This window comes from Capricornis sumatraensis, chromosome 4 (assembly GCF_032405125.1).
Source record: "Capricornis sumatraensis isolate serow.1 chromosome 4, serow.2, whole genome shotgun sequence".
NCBI lineage: Eukaryota > Metazoa > Chordata > Mammalia > Artiodactyla > Bovidae > Capricornis > Capricornis sumatraensis.
Window position 1 is genome coordinate 10793907 of NC_091072.1, and position 26946 is coordinate 10820852.

Consider the following 26946-nt stretch of genomic DNA (forward strand, 5'->3'; position numbering starts at 1 on the left):
CTGCCTAAGTTTTAAAAGCATCAGTCAATTGTTTCAGGGCTACAAGGGCAATAAATGATGTAGGGCTGAAACACAAAAGGGTAGTAAGGAACTGGATGGCTGTGAACTTGTCATTCTCTCCATCACCCAAAGGCTTTTATGATTGACATCATCTCTTTTTGTCTATGTTCATTCTCTCCAAAAGAACTACTCTGCTTACACACGGCCCAGAGTACCTCTCAACCATTCTAGTTTCATTTTCAAGTAAAAATCCTAATAATCTCTCAAAACCAGTATCTGTTAGTTAAGAGACATCAACAGACAGAAATAGCTGTGCAAGTGTATCTAGTTTAAACAAGTGTCCTGTCAGGATTTATAATCCCAAATTGGATGTTCAAACCTGATTTTTACCATCTGTAGCCAAAGAACTATACAAAGAACTATTCCTCCATTACAAGGAAACGACACCATAATATTACTCTTCAACAAGAACTGAGTGTGTATAGGAGCCAAAGGGAAAATGGAGGCTGTGTGAATACCACAAAGTGTAAACAGACATAACTGAAAGAGAGGCCTCATTAAGGAGCTCATTAACAGAAGTGAGATGACTATTCACATAGTTATTTGATAAAAATAATATAATCGGTCATGATAATTTAAGAATTCATGTGTAAATTGTCTTTAACTTTGGAGAAGCATTATCATAGATATTTTAATATTTCACCCTGTCTTCCATGTAGATAACATAGAGAAAAGTAATAGATGGATTTAACTTTGAAATTTTTAAAATACTTAACATATTAGTTTTTAACTTTTTATTTTATCTTGGAATATAGCAGATTAACAATGTTGTAATAGTTTCAGCTAGACAGCAAAGGGACTCGGCCATACATACGTATGTGTCTATTCGCCCCCAAACTCCCCTCCCATCCAGGCTGCCACATAACACTGAGCAGAGCTCAATGTGCTATACAGTAGGACCTAGTTGGTTATCCATATTAAATATGTGTGTGCACATCCATATCCAGTGTGTACGTATTCATCCCAAACTCCCTATCTAGGCTTCCCCCTCATCCTTCCCCCCTGGAAGCCATAAGTTCACTCTCTGAGTCTGTAAGTCTGTTTCTTTTGTAAATAAGTTCATTTTGATACTGAACTTAAAAGATGTCATACAATATTTTTCCTTCTCTGTCTGACTTACTTCACATAAGATGACAATCTCTAGGTCCATCCAAAATGCAGCAAATTGCTTTATTTCTTTCTTTTTGATGGCTGAGTAAAATATTCCATTGTATATATGTTCCACATTTTCTTTATCCATTTTTCTGTTGATGGATATTTAGGTTGTATCCATATCTTTGCTGTTGTAAATAGTGTTATAAGGAAAGTCTCCTGCATTGCAGGCAGACGCTTTTAACCTCTGAGCCACCAGGGAAGCCTGCTATAAGGAAAAATATCTGCAAATCAATCAGTGTGATGTACCATATTAACAAAGCAAAGAATAAAAGCCATATGCTCATCTCAATATATGCCACAAAAGCTTTTGACAAACTCAACACCATTTATGATAAAACTCTCCAGAAAGTGGAGATAGAGGGAACATATCTCAAAATAATAAAGGCCATATATGACAAACCTACAGCTAACATCATACTCAGTGGTTAAAAGCTGAAAGCCTTTCCTCTAAGATCAGGAAGAAGACAAGGATGTCCACTGTCACCACTTTTATTTAACAGTTTTGGAAGTTCTAGCTACGGCAATCAGAGATGAAAAAGAAATAAAGGGAATCCTAGTTGGAGAAGGCTATGGCACTCTACTCCAGTACTCTTGCCTGGAAAATCCCATGGGCGGAGGCATTCCATGGGGTCGCGAAGAGTCGGACACAACTGAGCGACTTCACTTTTACTTTTCACTTTCATGCATTGGAGAAGGAAATGGCAACCCACTCCAGTGTTCTTGCCTGGAGAATCCCGGGGACGAGGGAGCCTGGTGGGCTGCCGTCTATGGGGTCACACAGAGTCGGACACGACTGAAGTGATTTAGCAATTGGAAAGCAAGAAGTTAAATCGTCACTGTTTGCAGATGACCTGATACTCTACATAGATCTTAAAGATGCCACCAGAAAACTACTGGAGCTCATCAATGAATTTGTTAAAGTTGCAAGTTACAAAATTAATACACAGAAATCTCTTGCATTTATATACACTAACAATGAAAGATCAGAAAGAAAAATTCAAGAAGCAATTTCATTTACTATCACATCACAAAAATAAAATACCTAAGAATAAACTTATTTAAGGAGACAAATGACCTATACTTAAACTATAAGATGCTGATGAAAGAAACCAAAGAAAACAGAAACAGATATAAAGATATACCATGTTTATGAATTGGGAAAGTCAATATTGTCAAAATTAATATACTACCTAAGGCAGTCTATAGATTCTGTGCAATCTCTATCAAATTTTTTGTGGCATTTTTCACAGAGCTAGAACAAGAAAACCTTAAAATTTGTATGGAGACACAAAAGACCCCAAATAGCCAAAGCAATCTTGAGAAAGAAAAATGGAGCTGGAGAAATCAGCCTTCCTGACTTCAGATTATACTACAAAGCTATAGTCAGCAGAACAATATGGTACTGGCACAAAAATAGAAATACAGATCAGTGGAACAGGATACAAAGCCTTGAAATAAACCCATGCACCTATGATCAAGTAATCTACAACAAAAGAAGCAAGAATATACAATGGAGAAAAGACAGTCTCTTCAACAAATGGTGTTAGGAAAACTGGGAAGCTGCATGTAAAAAAAAATAATAAGAATTTAGATAATTCTTTAAATCATTTACAAAAATAAGTTTAATATATTTAAAAGTTAGGCTACCATTAGTAAATATACCCCAGTAGGATATATGATTCCTTAATGGGATACAGGAAGAAAAGTGGATATTGGTACATATTAACTAGTAATTAGTAAAAGACTAGCTGTTTAGTTCATTGAAGATTACAGTGTTTCCTAACCTTAAAACAATCTATTTCTTTCATACAGATCTCCATCAGAAATCACCAATAGTAACAGCAGTCAGTCGCACAGGTAATGAAGTAAAATAATCAAATTATTGACAAAATGATATAATTCATTAAATATTTTAAAAAATATTTTAACAGTACTTCAGTATAGGAAATATATTATTTCCATTTATTGTTTCCAATTATTTCATCATTTTGATATCTAGTCATTACTATCATATACTAAAAGAAAGACTAAAACAAAGTATTTGGTGTTGATATTACTTTATACTTCTATAGAAACGTTTCATGTTAACTCACATTATCCAGATTTATTAGCCACACTGTTTGTAAAAAGAAATTGTTTTAAAGGGATTTTAAATGCATTCTTAAAATATTTATGAGCAATCATGTATTTGTTTGGTGTATTTAAGACACCAATCTGCGTTAACAGATTGTCTAAATGAGAGTTTTATACACATTGCCTCCCAACACTTGTATTTCTTCCTCATTGACTCCCTGGTAATTGGTCTCCTTATTTTAGATTTAAGAAAACAGATATAAAAAAATGGAAGTAATTCCCCACGTGTATAGAATGGTGGTAAGTTTTTGAGTTTGAGATCAAGATGATCAGACTCCAGGATTGAAACTCTTCAAAGTGAAAGTGTTAGTCTCTCAGTCATGTCAGACTCTTTGGACCCCATGGACTGTAGCCTGCCAGGCTCCTCTTTCCATGGGGATTCTCCTGGCAGGAATACTGGAGAGACTTGCCATGCCCTCCTCCAGGGGATCTTCCCAACCCAGGGAACTGAACAGGCATCTCCAGCACCAACGGCTTCCCTTGTGGCTCAGCTAGTAAAGAATTCGCCTGCAATGCTGGAGACCTGGATTTGATCCCTGGGTTGGGAAGAACCCCTGGAGAAGGGAAAGGCTACCCACACCAGTACTCTGGCCTGGAAAATCCCATGAACTCTCTCAGAGTCAGACATGACTGAGCGACTTTCACTTTCACTCCTGCACTGCAGGCAGATTCTTTACCCTTTGAGCCACCTAATGGAGGCTTACAAGTCACTGATAATGCTTATAATTCTACCAAATGTTTACAAATATACCAGATTTTTTTTCAAACTTTAGGCACATGGGTATCCCTCATGCCCATATACGCCCAGGAACAACTGAATTTACTCAGTAAATCCTCAGTATCTTTCTAGTAGAACGTCATGTTGGCTATAATTGCTTTAGACAGTACTGTCTACTTCCTAAGCAACTCCATTTGCCTTGTCATGACATTTGGTGGTGCCAAGAAGCTAGAATATGCTGGAAGATAAAAGAGTTCCAGAAAAATATCTATTTCTGCTTTATTGACTATGCCAAAACCTTTGATTGTATGGATCACAATAAACTGTGGAAAATTCTGAAAGAGATGGGAATACCAGACCACCTGACCTGCCTCTTGAGAAACCTGTATGCAGGTCAGGAAGCAACAGTTAGAACTGGACATGGAACAGCAGACTGGTTCCTAATAGGAAAAGGAGTACGTCAAGGCTGTATATTGTCAACCTCCTTATTTAACTTATATGCAGAGTACATCATGAGAAACGCTGGGCTGGAGGAAGCACAAGCTGGAATCAAGATTGCCGGGGGAAATATCAATAACCTCAGATATGCAGATTTCCCCACCCTTATGGCAGAGAGTGAAGAACTAATGAGCCTCTTGATGAGAGTGAAAGAGGAGAATGAAAGAGTTGGCTTAAAGCTCAACATTCAGAAAACTTAGATCATGGGATCGGGTTCCATCACTTCATGGCAAATAGATGGGGAAACAGTAGCTGACATTATTTTGGGAGGAGGGGGGCACTCCAAAATCACTGCAGATGGTGATTGCAGCCATGAAATTAAAAGACGCTTACATCTTGGAAGGAACGTTATGACCAACTTAGAGAGCATATTAAAAAGCAGAGACATTACTTGTCAAGAAAGGTCCATCTAGTTAAGGCTGTGATTTTTTCAGTAGTCATGTATGGATGTGAGAGTTGGACTGTGAAGAAAGTACCTCTTCTCTATTGGACTGAGCACAATAGAATTGATGCTTTTGAACTGTGGTGTTGGAGAAGACTCTTGAGAGACCCTAGGACTGCAAGGAGACCCAACCAGTCCATCCTAAAGGAGATCAGTCCTGGGTGTTCATTGGAAGGACTGATGTTGAAGCTGAAACTCCAATACTTCGGCCACCTAATGCAAAGAGCTGACTCATTTGAAAAGACTCTAATGCTGGGAAAGATTAGGGGAGGGAGGAAAAAGGGATGACAGAGGATGAGATGGTTGGATGGCATCACCAACTCAATGGACATGAGTTTAGGTAAACCCCAGGAGTTCGTGATGGACAGGGAGGCCTGGCGTGCTACAGTTCACGGGGTCGCAAAGAGTCGGACATGACTGAGTGACTGAACTGAACTGAATTGAACGATGAATAGAGATGGGGCAGCACGGATTATGGGGCCAGAGACATTATCCAGATTCACTGGCGACAATTTTTGTAAAAAGAAATGACTTTAAAGAGATTTTAAATGCATTCTTAAAATATTTATGAGCAATCATGTATTTGTTTGGTGTATTTAAAACACTCATCTTCAATAACAGATTGTCTAAATGAGAGTTTTATACACATTGTCTCCCAACACTTGTATTTCTTCCTCATTGATTCCCTGGTTATTGGTCCCCTTGTTTTAGAAATAAGAAAACAGATATAAAGGATGTAAGTAATTCCCCATGTGTATAGAATGGTAGGAAGTTTTTGAGTTTGAGACTAAGATAATCATACTCCAGGGCTGAAACTCTTAAAAGTGAAAGTGTTAGTCACTCAGTTGTGTCCGACTCTTTGCGACCCCATGGTCTGTAGCCTGCCAGGCTCTTCTGTCCTTGGAAATCTCCAGGCAAGAATACTGGAGGGCTAGCCATTCCCCTCTCCAGGGTGTTCCCTACCCAGGGATCGAGCCCAGGTCTCCTGCATTACAGGTGGATTCTTTACCATTTGAGCCACCAGAAAAGCCCTGAAACTCTTAAGAACTCCACAGTTTTGCCACATATTTTCTGATATAAGACTGGGGATGGGAATGGTATGTACATTTATTGAGGACCTAGTAGATGCCAGGCAAATGCTAAAAGGCACTCACCCTCCAAGGCAGAAGAATAATTCTTTACAATAAGATGAGATAAAGAAGGCTTCTGTATATACTGTTCATATTCCTAAACCAAATGCGTATAGAAATCATGATATATGATTTTTCACATATTAGACATCACTGGGAGTAAAGGAACAGAATCAGAAACTCATCTAAGAATGAGATCACAAGTTCATCTCTTTACTTACCTGCCATATGTGACCATGATGGAGAGTAAAGTCATTGGATCTCTATTTCCTTTTCTGCCACCAAAGAAAATATTCATAACTCACAGCCTCAAAGTAAAGTAGTCTTATTTCTGCCTAGTGTAGCCTCTACCTCTTCTGTCTGCAAGCTGTATTAAAAGCCCACATCTTAGGTGAAGACTCTGGCCCGTGGCTGTCTCCTTCTCATCTCCTACAATCGTAGTTTTGTCATCATGCTGAGTGCCTTCACCCACACTCCTCACCTCCACACAACTTTACTCATTTTCTCCTAGAGCAATACACTGAGCTCTCCATCTCTCGGATATTTTTTTTCCGACTCTTAAGCCATAGCTTCAATCTCATGCTTTCTTTTGCATTTTTTTTTTCCTGTTTCTCATAGCCTTCTCCTGCCAGCAGTACTTTATGGTCACATTAAGCACTTGCCTCCAGAATGTGACACATTCATTCCATAAACATATTTTAAAAGTTGATTGTAAAGTGTGCTGAAAGGTAATTCATGATATGGAAAAGATGAGAGAAGGAGGAACTGGGGAGCAATTTTAGATATGTCCAACTGAGTAGGCCCTGTTGAGCAAGTGATGGGTCAGCGATGAATTGAAGTGAGGTACAAATAATTATGCAGTTTAGATGTTTGAAAGGAGTCACCTGAGTCAACTCACAGAAGGCTTTTATTTGGATGCAGGGCAACAAGAGAGGAATACAGGCGTACACTGGGGGCCAGAGAGACACCTCCGACACAAAGTTCCTTATTTTAAAAAAACAGTCCATCATAAATCCAACTGCCCTTATCTCAGCAAAAAGAGAAGCCAGGTATTCACGCTTTCCCAAAGGTAAAGAGAGAGCTTCCTGCAGGTAGATTCACAGCTCCACTGCAGCCGTAAACCACCTCTCTCTCACCCAGGCATCGAGCTGGCAGGACTATCAATGCATGAACCCGGGTAGGAACTTTTCAAGCACATGAATGATCTAACAACAACAAAAAAAAAAAAAAAACCCTCAGGACTGATCCAGGAGAGAAAGGATGTTACCTCATACCAGGGATAGTAAAGATGGACGTAGGAATACACTTTGAATGTGAACCAATAGAGTGAGTTGGCAGTTAGGATGTAGAGTGTAAGAAACAGTACTTCCGTGATGTTCCTTGCTGGAAGACAGCAAGGCTACATAGTTAACCCAGAGTTCTCTGTTCCTAAATGTGTGCTCTTAAAATATTAAAAAATTTACTCTACAGCTTACGGATGATGAAAAAGAAGGTCTGCATAGGTAATCATGAGCTAAGTCTGATATGCCATGATACAGAGGTTACATTTTCTCATTTATCTGAATAGGAATGTAGTTGAAGTATTTTTGAAGTGGTAAAGAGGATTTAGCATGACATGGTCTGCTTTTTACAAGTTTCACTGGGATAAATTAGAAAATGCAGTCAGATTTAGTCAGAATGGAGACTAGTGAAACAAAATGAACAGTAAAATTGTGAAGAGGGCAGGACTGGATACGACGGAAAAAATAACAAAGAGAGACCTAACAGGAGTAGACTTGGCTGAAGCGCTGACTGGCTCGATGTATTTGGTTTAGAATAAGAGAGATCGGCAAAGACTTAAACAGTCCGACACAATGGACAGTGATACCTTTTACTATTGACATACTGTATAGCTGGTGAGAACCAGTTTGGTGTTGGAGTGATGAAGTAGAAGGGAGTAAAAAAGGAGTTTGTTTTGAAGATATGTACGTGGGACACCTGTCGGAGAGGCACAGAGGACTATTGGAAGTTCTCTTCCTCTGTATATGAAAATTGAGAAAATAATCATTATTAATAATAATGATTATTATTCCCTCTTCCCATGATGTATTCCTCATGATTTTCTTCAACCCATATAAAACTTGTGTAAATGAGACATATATTAACACTAGTTTAACCATTGCCTTTTAATGTGGCTATTACAGATGACTTAGGGGAAAAAGTTAAAAGAACTTTGGGTTTGCAAACTGTATGGAGCACAGACATAAATTGTGACAGTATAAATTGTCTTTGTATACTATTTAATGGATATGCATGTAGCTGTGAAGTGAAATGAGAAAGCTTTTATTAACAACTTATAAAATGTAGCATTTCTATTTTTCCATATTTCTTTTACAGCAATGACTAAACAAAAAAAAAAAAAAAACAACGAAACACAGCTTGGAGAAAAGATATTAGCAAGAAACTGGTATGATTCAAGAACGAAAAAAAATAATCTTCTCTTCTCCCTTTTGTGATGACCCCAAAGCTTTCAGTTTCACAAAACAAAGTAAATCCTGTGAGTGAAAGTATGCAGGCTTGTGTCTATTGATTCTGTTCTCGAACCCAACTTCATGTGTCCGACTCAGAGTAGAAACTTAAGAGCTTGGAGCAGAGAAAGGTTTATTGTAAGGGGCAAGGAGAACCTTCAGCTGATGTTCAAAACCCCAAGCTCACTGATATTTTTAGGGCAAGAGTTTTTTCTTTTTTTTTCTTGTCTTTTTTATTTTTTTTTTAATTTTTATTTTTACTTTATTTTACTTTACAATACTGTATTGGTTTTGCCATACACTGACATGAATCCACCACGGGTGTACATGAGTTCCCAATCCTGAACCCCCTTCCCACCTCCCACCCCATATCATCTCTCTGGCTCATCCCCGTGCACCAGCCCCAAGCATCCTGTATCCTGCATCAAACATAGACTGGCGATTCGTTTCTTACATGATAGTATATGAGTTTTAATAGGTAAAATCTGGGGCAAGGGCTGCAGCATGTGGAACTTCCCTCTGACTGGCTGGTGGTGAGATAACAGGGCCATGTTCCAGCCATCTCAGTCATCAGCCTTTCCAATCAGTGTGGGTCCACTTGCTTGTGCTCAGCCTGCAGTGACCTCCTCCGTCTGGGTTGAGGGGGGGCCCTAGTTTCTGCTGAAGAGCTCCAAGGCACGCACAGACTGCTAGCCCATCACCCGAGGAGGGACCAGCACCAGGCCCCTTGCTGCAGCAGTGTCTCCTCCTGCCTCCCCTCCCTTCCCCGGTTAGCAACTGTTTGAATATGCCCTTTGGAACTCGTGGAAGGTCGAGGAAGCTGAAAGCCTTTTTCCTTCAAATAAGAAATGGGACACATGGAAACACTTTTGTGTCCAGGAGGGCCCCACAGGGTCCTGCTCAGCTTCAGTCCTTCTACCTCCATAATCCTCTAGTAGGAGACAAGAAAGTTGGTCTCTTTCGAACCTGGAAGGTTGTTCCATCCCAAACCTTCCATCATGCACTCCTGCCACTGACTGCCCTCAGATTCCCAAAGCTCTGGGACTCACTCCCATCTCAAGAGGGGACCCCTGCGTCCACTCTCTGCAATAGCTCATGATTCTCACATGCTCTCCTTCCAAGTTCTGGGATGTTCCGGGGAAGGCTCTACAACTTCTACACAACTTAAAAGGATGATATGGGAGAAGGGTCTTTGCACAACTCTGGGCGATAAAACCAACATCTTAGAAGAAATGGACCATTTCCATTAGAAACAGAATTTTTCCTAATAAATATAAAGAGAATATCCAAATATTGGTAAAGAAAGGAGATGTATAAGTAAAAATCAAAACATAGCAAGAAAGCAACAATAAAAATCTGTCTCATAAAGAAAATCCTAAATCCAAATCACTCTACTTCTAGAAAGCAGCTTATATGTATAAGAAGGTTGTTTTAAGTTGCTCGTCTCTTTCCTGCCTAGAGAAGTTTCTTCAGTGTTTGTTGCAAAGCTAATCTGCTGCTGCTGCTAAGTTGCTTCAGTCATGTCCGACTCTGTGCGACCCCAGAGACGGCAGCCCACCAGGCTCCCCTGTCCCTGGGATTCTCCAGGCAAGAACACTGGAGTGGGTTGCCATTTCCTTCTCCAATGCATGAAAGTGAAAAGTGAAAGTGAAGTCGCTCAGTCATGTCCGACTCTTTGAGATCCCACAGACTGCAGCCTACCAGGCTCCTCCATCCATGGGATTTTCCAGGCAAGAGTACTGGAGTGGGCTGTCATCGCTTTCTCCTAAAGCTAATCTGGTGGTGCTGAATTCTCTTATTTATATTTTGCTCGTCTGTACAGCCTTTGATTCCTCCATCAAATCCGAATGAGAACTTTGCTGGGAAGAATATTCTTGGTCATAGGTTCTCCAATAACCCTCCAATAACTCCAATTTTCCTGCCTAGAGAATCCCACAGACAGAAGAGCCTGGTGGGCTACAGTCCATGGGATCATAAAGAACTGGACATGATAGAAGCAACTTGGCATGGCACAGCACAGGTTCTTCCCTTTCCTCACTTTAAATACATCATGCCACTCCATCAGGCCTGCAGAGTTTCTGCTCAGAAATCATCTGACGACCTTATGGGAATTCCCTTGTATATTATCACTTTTTACCTTGTTGCTTTTAATGTTTTTTCTTTGTCATTAGTTTTCATCCGTTTGATTACTATGTATCTTGGCATGTTCCTCCTTGGGTTTGTCCTGCCTGAAACTCTACACATACTGTACTTGGGTTCCTATTTCCTTTCTCATGTGAGGAAAGTTTTCAGCTGTTATCTCTTCAAAAATCAAGGATGTGTGTAATATGAATACTGATGCCTTTAATGCTGTCCCAGAGATCTCTTTTAAAAATCTTCATTTATTTTCATTCTTTTTGCTTTATTTTGTTCTGTAGCAGTAATTTCCACCATTCTGTCTTCCAGGTTACTTATCCATTCTTCTGCCTCATTTGTTCTGCTATTTACTCCTCTATTTTTTAATTATTTCAGTTATTGTATTGTTCATATCTGTTTGCTTGCTCTTTACGTCTTTGTTAAATAATTTTTGCATCTTCTCAATCCTTGCCTTCATTCTTTTTCTGAGATCTTGATCATCTTCACTATCATCATCCTGAATTCTTTTCTTGCGAGTTGGCTAGCTCCACTTCACTTTGCTGTTCTTCTGCAGTTTCATCTTGTTCCTTCATCTAGGACCCATTCCTCTGCCAATTTTCACTTAACTGTCTGTGATCGCAGTTTCCATTCTGCAGGCTCAGGGTTGTAGTTGTTGCTTTGGCTGTCTGCCCTCTCATGGATGAGGCTAAGATGCTCCAACAGGGTTCTTGATGAGAGGAACTGATTCCTGCTCAGTGATGGGTATAGCTCTGTCTTGTCCCTCTTGTAGGTAGGGCTGTGCTCAGGGAAAGTCTAAGCCACTTGTCTGCTGATAGGTGGCGCTGTGTTCCCACCCTGTCGGTTGGTTGACCCAAAGCAACCCAGCACTGGAGACCACAGGCTGCTTGATGGGCTCATGGCAGCCTCTTGGAGGGCTCACACCAATAGATTCTTTCCCAAACTGCTGCTGCCAGTGTCTTTGTCCCTGCAGTGAGCCACAGCTGCCCCTACCTCTGCAGGAGACCCTCCAATACCAGCAGCTAGGTCTGGCTTGGTGTTTTATGGGGTCACTGCTTTTTCCCCTGGGTCCTAGTACAAATGAGATCTGTGTGCACCCTCCAATAGCAGAGTTTCTGTTTCCCTCAGTCCTGTGGACGTCCTGGGATCAAACCCCATTGGCCTTCAAAGCCATATTCTCTGGGGACTTTTCCTCCCATTGCCAGAACCCCCAAGCTGGGAAGCCTGATATGGGACTCAGGAATTTCACTGCTGTGGTATAACTTCCATAGTGCTATTGTTTTCCAGTTTGTGGGGCGCCCACCTTGCTGATACAGGATTTAATTTCACTGTGATTGCGCCACTCTTGCCATCTTGCTGTGGTTTCTTTTTTTCTTTGGATGCAGGGCACCCTTTTTTGGTGGGTTCCAGAGTTTTGGGAGGAGTTTCCAGGTGGCTCAATCTGCCTGCCACTGCAGGAGCTACAGGAGATGGGGATTTGATCCCTAGGTTGGGAAGATCCCCTGGGGGAGGAAATGCCAACCCACTCCAATATTCTTGCTGGGAAAATCCCATACATAGAGGAGCCTGCCAGGCTACATTCTGTAAGGCCACAAAGAGTCTGACATGACTGAGTGACTGAACACACACAGAATATTTTGACAATGATTGTTCAATAGTTTGTTGTGATCTGGGTGTTTTCTTAAGAAAGGGGTGAGATCACATCCTTCTCTCTACCATTTTGAGCTAATTATCCAAATCATTCCATTCCTAAGTTTCAAGAAATATTAAAAGAAAAAAAATCATAACATTACGCTAACTCAAAGACTAAAGGGATAATATAGCCCAATTTATTTTATAACTCCAGCTCATCTCTGATACCAAACACAGTAGCTTCATTAAAGTGAAAATGACAGGCAAATATTTATGAATTTGAACGCAAAAATTCTAAACAAAATGATGGCAAATCAATCCAGAAAAATATAAAAAGGATAATGCAGCATGACAAAATATGATGTATTCCAGGCATACAAACAAGTCTGTTCAACACTGGAAAATCAGTAAGTTTAATTCACAACATCAATAGAAAATGAAAAAAAGTATATGATCAATTTATACAAAATGAAGCTTTAGATAAAATCCAACTTCCTTGATAAAATATTTATCGTGCAAATCCCAGAAAATTGGGGAAAAGTAAATTTCTGATCTCGAATGGGTATCTACGAAAGTCCAATGATACAAACTCCATGAAGAAGATATCCAATGCAGGCATCATATCTAGAATCTATTAATAAGATCTACATATAATAAAAGAGACACATGGCCACTTATTTGGAAAATAGACCAAGTTTTCAAACAGGCATTTACCAAAACTATATAAATAGCAAATAAACACATAAACTTGTGCTAAAACTCACTAACAACCATGAAAATAAAACTTAAAACAAAAATGTACAACATCTACAGGTCCACCAAAATGACTAAAATGAAATGAGCATTAAAACAAAAACAAATGTAAACATTGACATGACATGTAATTCTTGTACATTTCTGGTTGGAATACAAATTAGTACAGTAATCTTAGAAAACTTTTTGAATGCACCTACTAACATATACACTGTGATCCAGCAACTTTACTCTAGATATACACCCAGTGTAAATCATCAAATGGCATATACCTAAGTAAAAAGTGGTATTGGTAATGATAAAGGTCAATTTATCAAGAAGACAAAATATCCCTAAATGGGCGTATTAAAAAATGATACATCTTCAAAATACAAGAATCAAAAATTGACAGACCTCAATGAAATAGAAGGGCCAAACATAGTTTGTTTTGGTTTTGGTTTGGATTTTGGATTTTGGTTATTTTCACTGATCCAAAATATTTTTTTAATTGGAATATAGTTGATTTACAATATTATATTAGTTTGAGGTGTACAACATAGTGATTCAAGAATTTTTATAGATTATACTCAATTTAAAGTTATTATAAAATATTGGCTATATTCTCTCTGCTGTGCATTATATCCCTGTAGCTCATTTATTTTATACAAAGGAGTCTGTACCTCTTAATCCTCATACCCCATTCACTCTCTTCCCCCCTTTCTTCTCCCCACTTTATAGTTTGCTTGCTATATCTGTGAGTTTGCTTCTTTATACTCATTTGTTTGTTTTATTTCTTAGACTTCAAATATAAGTGACAACATACAGTATTTGTCTTTTTCTGTCTGACTTATTTCATTCAGCAAGCATAATATCATTTGCAACAACAGATATGGACCTGGAAGGTAATATGCCAAATATGTTTTCTAATAGCTGCAACTATAATGAATAAAATTATAATCCATAGTAAAATAGAAAAAAAAACAGATAAACATATTCATTCAATGTGTGATATACAGCAACAAGAGAAAAAAATAGCTGTTACTATTCACAATATGTATGGATCTCCTAATAATGTTGAAAGAACTTAAAGATAAAAAGAATACATGATGATTAGCTCCATTTATATAAGTTCAAAAACAGACAAAACTATTGTGTTAGAAGTAGTGATTGTCAGGGGCTGCTGACAGTTGTCACAGTCTGGCAGCTTTAGTATTTCTATATTTTACTTTTTGATCTGGATCTAAGTATTAATTATACTGGTCTGTTCACTTGAATATTGAGCTGTATGTAAATATATTATTTATTATGTATATAATATGTTTATTTCTAAATATATATATTTGTACACAATATATTGGACTTCCCTGGTGGCTCAGATGGTAAAGTGTCTGTCTACAATGCGGGAGACCCGAGTTCAATCCCTGGGTTGGGAAGATCCCCTGGAGAGGGAAATGGCAATCCACTCCAGTACTATTGCCTGGAAAATCCCATCAACAGAGGAGCCTGGTAGGCTACAGTCCATGGGGTCGCAAAGAGTCGGACATGACTGAGCAACTTCACTCACTCACTCAATCACTCACACAATATATTATATATAAAAGTTCAGTTAAGGTACAAATGAACCTTTCTGTTCATTAGCTCTTCAACCTTCTATTTCAAAACGGATGCTACACTTTCTTAACCAGAAGGCAGAGTCACGCTGGGTTGCAGCCTCCTGCATAGGCTTAGGGGCCCAGGTCGCCCTTATGGAAGAGCACACAGCCTCCGGAGTCTGGACCCAGGGCTCTCCCAGCCGCCCGGCTCCTGCAGTGTGCATGGCCGTGAGGCGCCTCCTCGCGCTCCCCAACCGTCCTGTAGGCAAGCCAACGGCCGTCATTCGGCCGGCATCCAGGACATTAAGCCATGCTGTGCCTTCTGTCTCTGCTCCTGGGGCTCACAGGGCTTCAGACAGACGACAGTAAGTACAAAATCCCTCTTCTGACCTGTTGGGAATGTCAGGGCTCCCTTGCGTTTCCCTCTACGAGGCCGGCTGTCTCTGTGAAAATGCTTTCTTGACGGGAGCTCCAACTATGTAAGTCTGAAAACACTCTCGCATTGCCTCCTTCCCCAGTCAAAATCCACTTTGGTTGCGAGGGTCTTGACCGCTCTTCTTGAGACCGTAGTAAATATGTGCGATGCCGATGCCGGGGCTGGAGCACATGCCTTAAGATGATCTCTGGGTTCTGTTTTTGGAAAGTCCGAAGGATCTGACTTTCTTTATTCTAATAATGCTTGGACCTATTGCCTCAGGGTTACCGGAACCTGCCCACAGGGCAATATTCCTAAAGCAGCATACTTATTTCTCTTGAAAAGATTTGTAATTCTAGAAAAAAGTGGATATTGAGGGTATTTGAAAAGAGAGCAGAAATGAGGGGTAGCATGTAGAATATTATGGGTTTAGATGAGGAGATAATGAGGGAAGCTGTGAGGTGATGGAGGTTGCCCCAGTAAAACATTTTGAACCTTGCAGATTCTGAAAGACTACGTGTGCAGTTTACAGTTCCGGAGAAAATACGGTCAACATCAAGTGGAGGAGTAGAAACACATGTAATTAAAGCACTAACATTTTCCACGAACTAAAAAAAAAAAGCATGTGAATATTTTGTTCCTAATAAGTAAACCTGGTGTTTTTCATCCTGCACACTTCCTGAATTTTATATTTATCCCTAATTTTTCTTAAGCGAAAAAGCCCTTTTGAAAATGAACCAAGATTAATGGTGTTTCATAGAAATATGGTGAAGTGATGCTTATATTAAAGTCCCAAGGCCCATCTTCTAAATGTTTCCCTTTTGAGTGTCTGAATAATCTCTGACTTGATCCATTTAGAGTCTCTTGACCCTCACTCACCATGCAAGATTTGGAGGATTTTTAGTTGTTGTTTAGTAAACCTGTGGCATCCTTATATGGAATGATAAGCATTTGATTTAATGAAATGTTACATGAATAATTTTTACATCTTGATTGCAAACATGTTAATCATTAAGAATTTTTTTCATGCCATCTTAGTTTGTCTTGGTTCAGGTATTAGTTTTCTCTTTTTTATTCTTTGAATCAATTAGAAAGATTCTTATCTTTTTTTTTTATTAATTTCCAGAATAATTTCTAAAGAAATGAAGTATGATTTTTGAAAAACTACACCTGAATCTTCTTTTTGATTGAGTAGTAAATGTTTAGATCATTTGAATGCAAATACTTACTTAGTAACTACTTACTGCTCACCCTAACAAATATTATAAGCTTAAAATTGTCAATATATAATTTATAAGGGAATATGTATTTAATGAAAACTTTAAATTATTTAAATAGAAAACAAGACATTTAACAGCATTTAAAGAGTGTTTTATCTTTTATGAAAAAATCTGTGGGATTACTTGGTCATATTAGAAAATATACACAGTATCTACTTAAGAGGGAACTGTCTTTAACCAGGTTTCACCAGATTCTATGACAGTAATTCCCATAAGAGAAGCAGAAAAAAAATCTTTCCTCAACTGTCACATCATGAGGGAAAATTTTTGACTATTTTGTTAATATATCTAATTCCAATGCCTAGAACAGTAATGAATACATAACAAGGGATTAATAGTATTTTTGAACTGATGAGGTTATCATACCTACTGATTTCACAAATGCTACAAACACAATATTCAATGTGTTATATTTATAATTATTATAATTAAGACATTATCATAAGAGAATATTTAGTCTTAAAAAGACTAAAAGATTTTTAAAATAACTGAGTGGAATTTCTATGTGAAAGATATGTGTGTAAAATCAAGAATTAACGTGATCCCATGGACTGTAGCCTACCAGGCTCCTCTGTCCATGGGATTTTCCAGGCAAGAATACTGGAGTGGGTCGCCATTTCCTTCTCCAGGATCATAAGAGAATATTCAACTTAAAAAGATTTTAAAAATAACTGAGTGGAATTTCTATGTGAAAGATATGTGTGTTAAATCGAGAATTAACAGTAGACCAGAAACAGCTGAAGAAATAAACAGATACAACATATAAATGGCTAAACAAAAAAGGGAGAATTAGAGGCTTATAGATAGAATAATTAGAATTCCTGGAAAAGAGAGAGAAAGAGTCTGGAGAAGAGAATACATTAAACATAGATGAACTGAGATCAGGTATCGCAACACAGAATAAAGGCAGTTTATTAGAAATTAGATTACATTAACACTTTCAGATTACAAGAGAAGAAAATATTTTAAATAATGTACTTCAGCAGGTAGACATTGAAACTGAGACAAGAACAACATAAAAGCAGGAACTGGTGAAAAGTATGAATATGTATAACTCAAAATAAATTGAATATACAATTGTAATTGTAACAAATAAAAGAATACAAAGCATACATATGTCTTGATACAATGGTGAATTAAATTTTAAATTAAACTTAAAAATGTGGTTAAGTTTATCAGAAATCACATACATTTCAAATTGGATTTTAAAATATATACCTACAAGAGGAACACCTAAATCACAAGGGAGCAGAAAGGTCTAGCACAAAAATAAGAAAAATTGTACAAAGCAAATAATAAAGTTAGCATTTACTATACAACCATTATTTATCAGGCAAAATTTATCAATATTAACAAACTCAATGAATATTGCATCCAAACTTGGAACAGATTTTTATAAAATCTGTAAATATTAAATATGTGCAGTTAATTCTTTGCTATACTACATAAATTTTCAATTGAGTAGGTATATTATTTTAAGTATAAATTTTGCAATGACTTCATTATTAAACACACTATGGATTAAAATGATCAGTGTTTTAGGTTCTATCTTATTGGCTAAACATTAAAAATTAAAAAAAAACTATACAAATGAAGCAAATATTTTAATATTTGATTCCATTGGAATAAGTCAATATTAAATTATAAATTGTCCTCTTTTTATGTTATTAATGTGCTTTAGGATGTGATTATTGGTAGCATAAAAGGTAGTTTTCCTTTATAACATTTTTCTCACTTTTCTTTTGCCTTTTTAATCCACTCTCCTGCCAGGTATCTTACAACATTTTAATTGAAGGGAAAACATACACTGTGAACCTAATGCAAAAGTAGGTGACCTACATTATTTTATCACCTTTTCTTTGTTCTATTTATAATTACTATTTATATTTATTCAGAAAGTAATTATTTTGCATTCTTTAATATTTTCAGTTGCTGGATATTTGTCTCTTATTTTATGCTTCAGGACAATCTTTTAAGCATATATATTAATTATCTTGAACTTTTCATTAATACATATGACTTGTTTTCAAGTTATCATATTCAACTATATTTGAAAGAACATAGTGGATTTTTGAGTGGAAAGGACAGTGATTTTTAAATTAGTTTATAGATCACAATGTATTCAGGACTTGGAATATAACTGTAATTACCCAAACTCAATCCCATACAAGCTGAGGAAATTAGTTTTAAAAAAAGCGCACCATATTTGGGAATAAGGAAAAATCAAAACTGTAGTGTTCTTTTTTTCTATGGGTCCTTAAAAGTTTTAGTCAGTCTGTCTCTTTATATTATCTTCATCAAGAATATTCTGGCTTTTCTTACCACTTTCATTTTCATATATTTTACGAAAAACTCTTCCACAAAGAAATGTCCATAGATATTGATTGTGACTTCATTGAATCTACATAGTACTTTCAGAGGAATTTTTCCTGTCATTCCCTTTCAATTTTTTATTCTGTCAGAAATTTTTTTAATTGAGTCTGAAACTCTTTTAATGCAATCCAAATTATTATTTTCTTTGTAGGTATTATTATTTTCATATTTTAAAAGAAATCTTTGTCTCCATAAAGTCATGAATTCAAGCTGCCACTTTTGTCTAATAGTTTTTATTGTTTTCACTTTCATACTCAACTCTAGGATTCATCCAGAATTGATGTTTGTGTGTTTTATGAGCATGGGAATCCAGATTTGAATTTTTTTTTGTATTAGCCTCCAATGAATCCAGCACATGCTACTGAAAAAATAATTTTCCCATTTCAGTGTAATGAAATGTTTGTCATAATTCAAAAGAGTGTTTATGATGGGGATCTCTTTCTGGACTATTTTCTCTAATTTTAGGTTTACTCCCGACCCCTATTTATCTGTACAGATATCACACAGTATTAAGTACTGTACTAAGTCTAGCTGTGTTCAACAATTTTAAGATGCTCTTGTTTTCCTTGATCCTTTGATTTTCCATATTACGTCTGAAGTCATTTTTGTCTTTTGTACATTTTATTTTATATTCCTTTTTCATTTGTTGTCTCCACTTTAATGAATCTATTGTTTTATATGATACCATTTTCTCTCAATTAAATTCTTGTTATATATCTTTTTACTATTCTTTAGTAGTTTCTCTAGACTATCATATTAGTTCCTGAATTATTGAATGTAATATTAATTAGTGCTTTTACAAGTTACTGTACATTGCTGGGGGCTTCCTTGGTGTCTCAGATGGTAAAGAATCTGCCTGCAATGCAGGAGACCCTGGTTCAATCTCTGGGTTGCAAAGACCCCCTGGGAAAAAATGGCTACCCACTCCAGTGCTCTTGCCTGGAGAATTCCATGGACAGAGGAGCCTAAGTGGGCTGCAGTCTGTGGAATCAAAGAGTCAGACACAACTGAGGAACTAACACACATACATTGTTAGATCATTAAGCCACTTTCATTTCACTTGTCTTCTACTTTTTCATTATTTTTCTCCTATGCTTTTAAGCCCCAATGTACTATTAGAATTATTTTTGTACAGGCAATGTCCCTTTATAATTAAGCATGAATTTACCCATTCTGGTGCTCTTCGTTTTTCCTACATTTGTTTCTATCTGCAGTTAGTTTCTTTATGTCTCAGGAATTCTCTTCACTTCTATTATAGGTCTGCTTGTTTTTGATTAGCTTGCATTCAGTGTTAAACGTTAGCTTTATTCTTTTTCTTACTTTAAATATTTCAATTTATTGTATATCAAATTTACTTAAGTTGAAAATATACAAAAATGATTATATATATATATATATATATATAAAGTAAAAGATTTAGAAAGAAGTTCACAAAAAAAAGTTCACAGTAAAATTCCTGAGCAGCGAGATTGCAAGTGATTTTTTTTTCTATGTACATTTACGCATTTTTCTAAATTTTCTAGAACACATACATACAGTTTCCTGTGTCACTTGTAACAAATCACCACAAATGACATGGATTACAACAACAGAAATTTATGGCCTCACATTTTTGGAGGCCAGAATTCTGAAATTAGTATCACTGAGACAAAATGAAGATGTCAGCAGGACTAGGCTCCCTGGGCGTTATGAGGCATAGTGTGTCTTCCACGCCTCCCTGCTTCTGATGGTTGCCAGCTTTCCTTGGCCTGTGACCTTATCATTTGAATCTTCAGGATCAGCATCTTTCAAATCTCTGCTCCATCTTCACCTCACCTTTCCCTTTGTGAGCAAAAGGGAAAAAAAAAAATCAGATGAATTGAGAGAGTAGCAGTGAAACTTATGCACTACCATGTGTGAAACAGATAGTTAGTGGGAAGCTGCCGCGTAGCAAAGAGCTCAGCCTGGTGCTCTGTGATGACCTGGATGATGGGGTGGAAGGGGCTCAAGTGGGGCTTTCAGGAGGGAGAGGGATATATGTGTCCTTATGGCTGATTCACATTGTACATCAGAAGCCAACCCAACATTGTAAAGTAATTATCCTCCAATTAAAAATAAATCTTAAAAAATCAAAAAATGAAAGAAGATAATTTTTACGTGAGTATAGTTGGTTTACAATATTGTGTTAGTTTCTACTGTACAACGAAGTGAATCAGCCATACATATACATATATCCCCTCTTTTTCAGATTTCCTTCCCCTGTAGGCCACCACAGAGCACTGAGTAGTTAGTTCCCTGAGCTATACAGTAGGTTCTCATCAGTTATCTATTTTATACATGGTGTCAACAGTGTATATACATCCATCCCAGTCTCCTAAATCATTCCACCCCTCTCTTTTCCCTCTTGGTGTTCATATGTACATTTTTCTTTTTTTTTTTTTTCAACTGTGTCTAACCTTATTCTTAAAAACTTTTTTGCTGAAATAACTTCTGGGATGACCTTTTTAAAATGACTTTTGTCCTTTAAAAGTATTTCATTGTCTTCTGGCTTTCTTTCTTCATTTGTATTAACAACTTAAGCTCTCAGTCTTACTGCCCTTTAGTTTGGTTTAAAACCTTTAAAACCTGAGCCTCCATGCTCCAGATGGGAATTTAGCCTGAAAAAGAGAGGGAGGGAGAGGGAGAAAGAGAGAGAGAGATTTGACACGGGGGAAACCAGTCTTTCCAGTGGTTCTACAGCCTTTAAAACTTGTAATGTAGGTGTAATTTTCTTTGCTTTTATCATGCTTGAATAAAATAGGATTTATTGAGTCTATATCATCAATTTTGAAAAAAAAAATTGGTCTTATTTTCAGAGATTTAAATTTAGCTCCTTGGCTACTCTGTGCAACTTCAAAATTTGGCAACTGATTTTACAGGGAAAGAAGCTATGTGTTTGATACAACTTAAACATTCATATGTTTATTCCAGAACTGCACAGCCACCAAAAGTTCTGCTGGTTTCTAGACTCCTCAGTAACAGCTTCCTCCCTCGGCCAAGCATAGATATATGACTTCTTTCTTTGCCAAAAAGAAAAAACAGTACCTGCATATCACTAGCTAAGTCTCTTCATAGGGCTTTCAACCCAGAATCTGTGCATTCCCTAGAACTCCACTCCATTATGTGTTACTTTCTTTTTTTGCTACAGGAAAGAGAAAAATTTTGTCCTGCTTGTCAGTCCTTTGGCTCTTTGAACTTTCACTTTAACAAATCCAGACTGCCGTGATAGTCACCAATCTTTATACTATACATATTGGGAAAATGAAAATGAAATACCTACACCTACCTTTTCTTTTTATAGAGACTTTTAACATCCTCTTCCCATGTCTACAAATAATGCATTTTAAAGTGACTTCATGTCATGTTAGTTCAATATTTGTTGGCTGTTATTTTCCAGATATTTTTAAAGAGCTTGAATTACATGAGTAAACAAAATGCAGATGAATTTTATATTATCAGATGAGACTAATAATAATGTGATTTAAAAAGGGGGATTAGAAAGAATATTAGAAAGTGACACATGCTTAAGCAAAATTATAGAGCGAAGTAAGAAGTGTCATTTGAAAACCATATGCTTCGATAATTGGGAAAGTTGCCGAGTTTTATAAACTTGTCAAGAGAAGCCTCAGGGAGATGAGGGTATATAAGCAAAGACTCGAAGTAGGTGAGACAACCAGCTATGTTGAAAAACATCCCAGGAAGAGGCAACAGCTAGTGCAAATACCCTGAGATGAAAGTTTTCCCATTGTGTTTAAAAAACAGCAGGGAGGACAGTGTGACAGTAAGGTGAATGAGGACAGGTCTGAAGACTAGAAATTTTGAGCCAAATTAGAACTATGTGTGTGTCTGTGTGTGTGTGTGTTGTGTGTGTGTGTGTGTGTGTGTGTGTGTGTTAGTCACTCAGTTGTGTCCGACTCTCTGTGACCCCATGGACTGCAGCCCACCAGGCTCCTCTGTCCATGGAATTCTCCAGGCAAGAACACTGGAGTGGCTTGCCACTTCCCTCTCCAAAATTAGAACTAAATTCTTGTATTCAGAGAATCTGTCTCCTTTCTCTCCCTTTCTCTCTCTCTGTCTCTCTTCCTATCTATAATAAATATAATGAAAGAAATATCTTTTCAAAATAAAATCTAGGAAACGCATTTTCCCTTAGATACTTATTTAACTTTCCATGAAAATCTTCTTTTACAGAGCTTTCTTACCTCGTAATTTTAGAGTTTATGGTTACAGTGGCACAGGAAGTATGAAACCTCTTGAACAACAGTTCCAGGTATGTTTCATTGTCTTTTTTGCCTTTATTATGTGAGCTTCTGTGACCATCTTACTTAGGGTCCACACGGTGCTAGAATGTAAAGGGCTGGAGTTTTGTTTTGGCATAAATATAACCATTTCCTTTTGATGATGTATTTTCCGTTAGCTTTGTGACACAGGTGGTTAAACAAACCGCTTATGACCGTGATGCATTTAAGCTACTGTTTCATGATGCTGCACATGGATGTGGTAAAAGGGTTGAATATGGAGTGAGACACTTACAACAAGAGAACATGACTTGAGTCAAAAAAGCTAAATCTGGAAGAAAAGGAGAATGCAAAGACTTATCTGAAGTATGTTCAGGGACCAAAGAAGTACACACATTACATTTCATGCACATTAAGGAATATACTAAGTGTTCATCTATTTGCAATATTCAGAGCTTCATTTAATAAAGCTTGTGATTTGTTATAAAAATAATATAGAAGGATGCATAGAATTTCAGGGATTACCCATTCCTGAAATGCTGTTTTTCTGTTTTCCATTTACCATGCCTCACCAATACCTGAAACATATGGTGATATCTAGTCTCAGAGAAATCCACACAGAAATGGTTTTGAGCCAAGCCTTCAGTAGAAGAAGGTGGCCCAGGAAACGGGTTTTAAGATGGCAGGAGGCATATCTCCATTCCCCATGGGGAATGGGTCTAGGACCAGTGGCTCTGAGATAGCTAAGTATGTCCATAGTGTGAAACACCTGGGCAGGAACACAGCAAGCAGGAGAAGGATATGAGTGGGCCAGGCCATAAAAGATATGCTGCGCCATGGAAATCCATGTGGACTCCATCCTTGCTGACACAGGGAGCTGCTGGGGAAATATCAGCCAGAACTAGCCTAGCCATGTCCACACTCGCCAGTGGCTGTTTCTGTTAGCAGTATAGAGGGTGAACCAGGGAAAGAAGTGGAAGGCCTTGCTAGCCTGGGAAAGCAGAAAAGAGATGACCACAAGTGCTGTGCACATGTGGCAACTGGCGAATGAAGAGGCTCGTCCAGTGCAGCCTCTAACACCCACACCAGAAGGTCTGGTTAACTAGGGTGGTGACTGGTAGGACTGGATGAGCACCATCATCCTTAATCACTGCTTTCTCTTTCCCTGGTTTCAGTTACTTGCTGTCAGCCAGGTGGCACTAGTGGTAAAGAACCCGCCTATCAATGTAGGAGATGCTGAAGATGTGGGTTCGATCCCTTGGTCGGGAAGACCTCCTGGAGGTGTTCATGGCAACCCACTCCAGTATTCTTGCCTGAGAATCCCATGGACAGAGGAGCCTGGAGGGCTACATAGACCATGGGGTCACAAAGAGTCAAACACGACTGAGTGACTTAGCACGCACCAATACCTCTTTGATTTTTTTGTATGCAATCCTGATTTCTGTGTAGCAAATTATACCACTATGTTGAAGTGAAAGCATTTTTATAGACTAAGCTCTTAACAGGGAAAATAATAAATATGGTGTGTTCTTTAACTTTTGCCAAACAGAGTAGACAAATACATGTGAATCATCTATGGAGTTGGCTATACAAATGTATAAATAATGCATACTGTCTAGAAGTCTTATGATATATACACTTATATGCATATATGCATATATAATAGACATACTGTGTGGCATTTTGTGTGTGTGCATGTGTGTGTCAGTGTGGTAAAGGAGAGTGTGTGCATGCTCAATTATGTCCAACTCTTTGTGACCCCATCGTCTGTAGCCCACCCGGCTCCTCTGTCCATGGGATTCTCCAGGCAAGAATACTGGAGTGGGCTGTCATTTCATTCTCCAGGGATCGAACCCACATCTTCTCTGTCTCCTGCACTGGCAGGTATATTCTTTACCACTGAGCTACCTGGGAAACCTCGAGAGGGAGAGAGACACATCTAAAAAGAAAAAAATAGAAACAATAATATGCACGTGGCCACAATGTCCCACACCTACTTTTTATGTGATTCTATATACCGGACTACCCTAGTGGCTCAGATGGTAAAGCGTCTGTCTACAATGTGGGAGACCTGGGTTCGACCCCTGGGTCAGGAAGATTCCCTGGAGAAGGAAACGGCAACCCACTCCAGTACTCTTGCCTAGAAAATCCCATGGATGGAGGAGCTTGGTGCCGCTACTGTCCATGGGGTCGCAAAGAGTCGGGCATGACTGAGCGACTGCACTTCACTTCATATACCTAACACCTAACTCTATTTCCTCCCTCCCCAGGAGATAGTCATGAAAGACAAATGTGTAATTAAAAAGACAAATCAAAAACTGTTTTAGTAATAACCTGAATGTAGTAAGTTATTGAATGCTGGCCTCAAATGCCATGTTGGCAAAGTATGTTTGCCAAAGCTTCAAGCCTATCTTCAGTGTAGGAAAAATCAGGAGAGTTTATTAAATTAGGTTAGAAGCATATAAATCTGTTTTTCATGAATTCCACAAATAATTTTCATCCCTTAAATCTTGCTAATTAAAGGCTTATCTACAAGAAACCAAATCAACCTATCAGACACAGAATTTGTTCCCTGATCATTTCAGTTCAGTTACTCAGTCATGTCCAACACTTTGTGACCTCATGGACTGCAGCATTCCAGGCTTCCCTGTCCATCACCAACTCCCAGAGCCTACTCAAACTGGTGTCCATTGAGTGGGTGATGCCATCCAAACATCTCATCCTCTGTCGTCCCCTTCTCCTCCCACCTTCAATCTTTCCCAGCATCAGGATCTTTTCCAATGAGTCAGTTCTTTGCATCAGGTAGCCAAAGTATTGGAGCTTCAGCTTCAGCATCAGTCCTTCCAATGAATAGTCAGGACTGATCTCCTTTAGGATGGACTGGTTTGATCTCTTTGCAGTCTAAGGGACTCTCATGAGTCTTCTCCAACACCGCAATTCAAAAGCATCAATTCTTCAGTGCTCAGCTTTCTTTATAATCCAACTCTCACATCCATACATGACTACTGGAAAAACCATAGCTTTGGCTAGACAGACCTTTGTCAGCAAAATAATGTCACTGCTTTTTAATATGCTGTCTAAGTTGGTCATCACAGGGTTGTTCCCCATGTCTGCAGCTTGCTTTATGATCTCTTCAGGACAGAGAGATACTCATACTGGCTAAAAATAAAATTACAAGATGGCGTAACAATCTGAAATATGTGTGCATATAAAAATAGATGTCAAACTATAGGAGGCAGAAATTGACAGAAATGAAAAAATAAATAATTAAATTATTATTATTATTGAAGATTTAGACTTTTCTCTCTATGGTGCTAGTGATAAAGAATCCACTTGCCAATGCAGGAGACCCAAGAGACGAGGGTTTGATCCGTGAGTCGGAAAGATCCCTGAAGTAGGAAATGGCAATCTGCTCCAGTGGTCTTACCTGGAGAATCCCCTGGACAGAGGAGCCTGACAGGCTACAGTCCATAGAGTCACAAAGAGTCAGACACAACTGAATACACGTGCCCACACAAACACACATACACACACACTCTCTTTCTCTCTCGATAATCAATAGGTGAAGTAGGAAGAAACTCAGCAAATATGTTGATGACTTGAGCAGAATTATAAATCAACTTGATCAAATCAAAATTTGTAGGAGACACACACAACAGCAACATTCTTACTGTTGCTAAGTTTATACACATTCATTTTGAGTGCTATTAGAAAACCAAACAAGGTATAGTAAAGGAAAACAGTGCAGAAAAATGACAAAGAAAAAACTATGAAAAAACTGGGAAAGGAAATTGTATAAAAATAATAAACTTTTGATTACTCTATCAAAATTTCATTCTCTGCTGACCTAAAATTACTTATTTATTGATTTCCAACTTTTCCAATCAACT

The 26946-nt window shown here is 38.0% G+C and overlaps 2 protein-coding genes across 2 annotated transcripts in view; both read left to right on the forward strand.

Annotated features, from left to right (window-relative positions):
• LOC138078037 (A disintegrin and metallopeptidase domain 3-like) overlaps positions 1-4179 on the forward strand; it is a 108824-nt gene extending 104645 nt beyond the window's left edge. Inside the window, exons 20-21 of the mRNA XM_068970501.1 lie at positions 3028-3072; positions 4122-4179. Coding sequence (XP_068826602.1) covers positions 3028-3072; positions 4122-4179 — 103 coding nt within the window. The remainder of the gene's footprint in view (positions 1-3027; positions 3073-4121) is intronic.
• A 10863-nt stretch (positions 4180-15042) lies between these two features.
• LOC138078075 (disintegrin and metalloproteinase domain-containing protein 2) overlaps positions 15043-26946 on the forward strand; it is a 112601-nt gene continuing 100697 nt past the window's right edge. Inside the window, exons 1-4 of the mRNA XM_068970571.1 lie at positions 15043-15097; positions 15650-15726; positions 18198-18253; positions 23010-23088. Of these exons, the coding sequence (XP_068826672.1) occupies positions 15043-15097; positions 15650-15726; positions 18198-18253; positions 23010-23088 (267 nt within the window). The remainder of the gene's footprint in view (positions 15098-15649; positions 15727-18197; positions 18254-23009; positions 23089-26946) is intronic.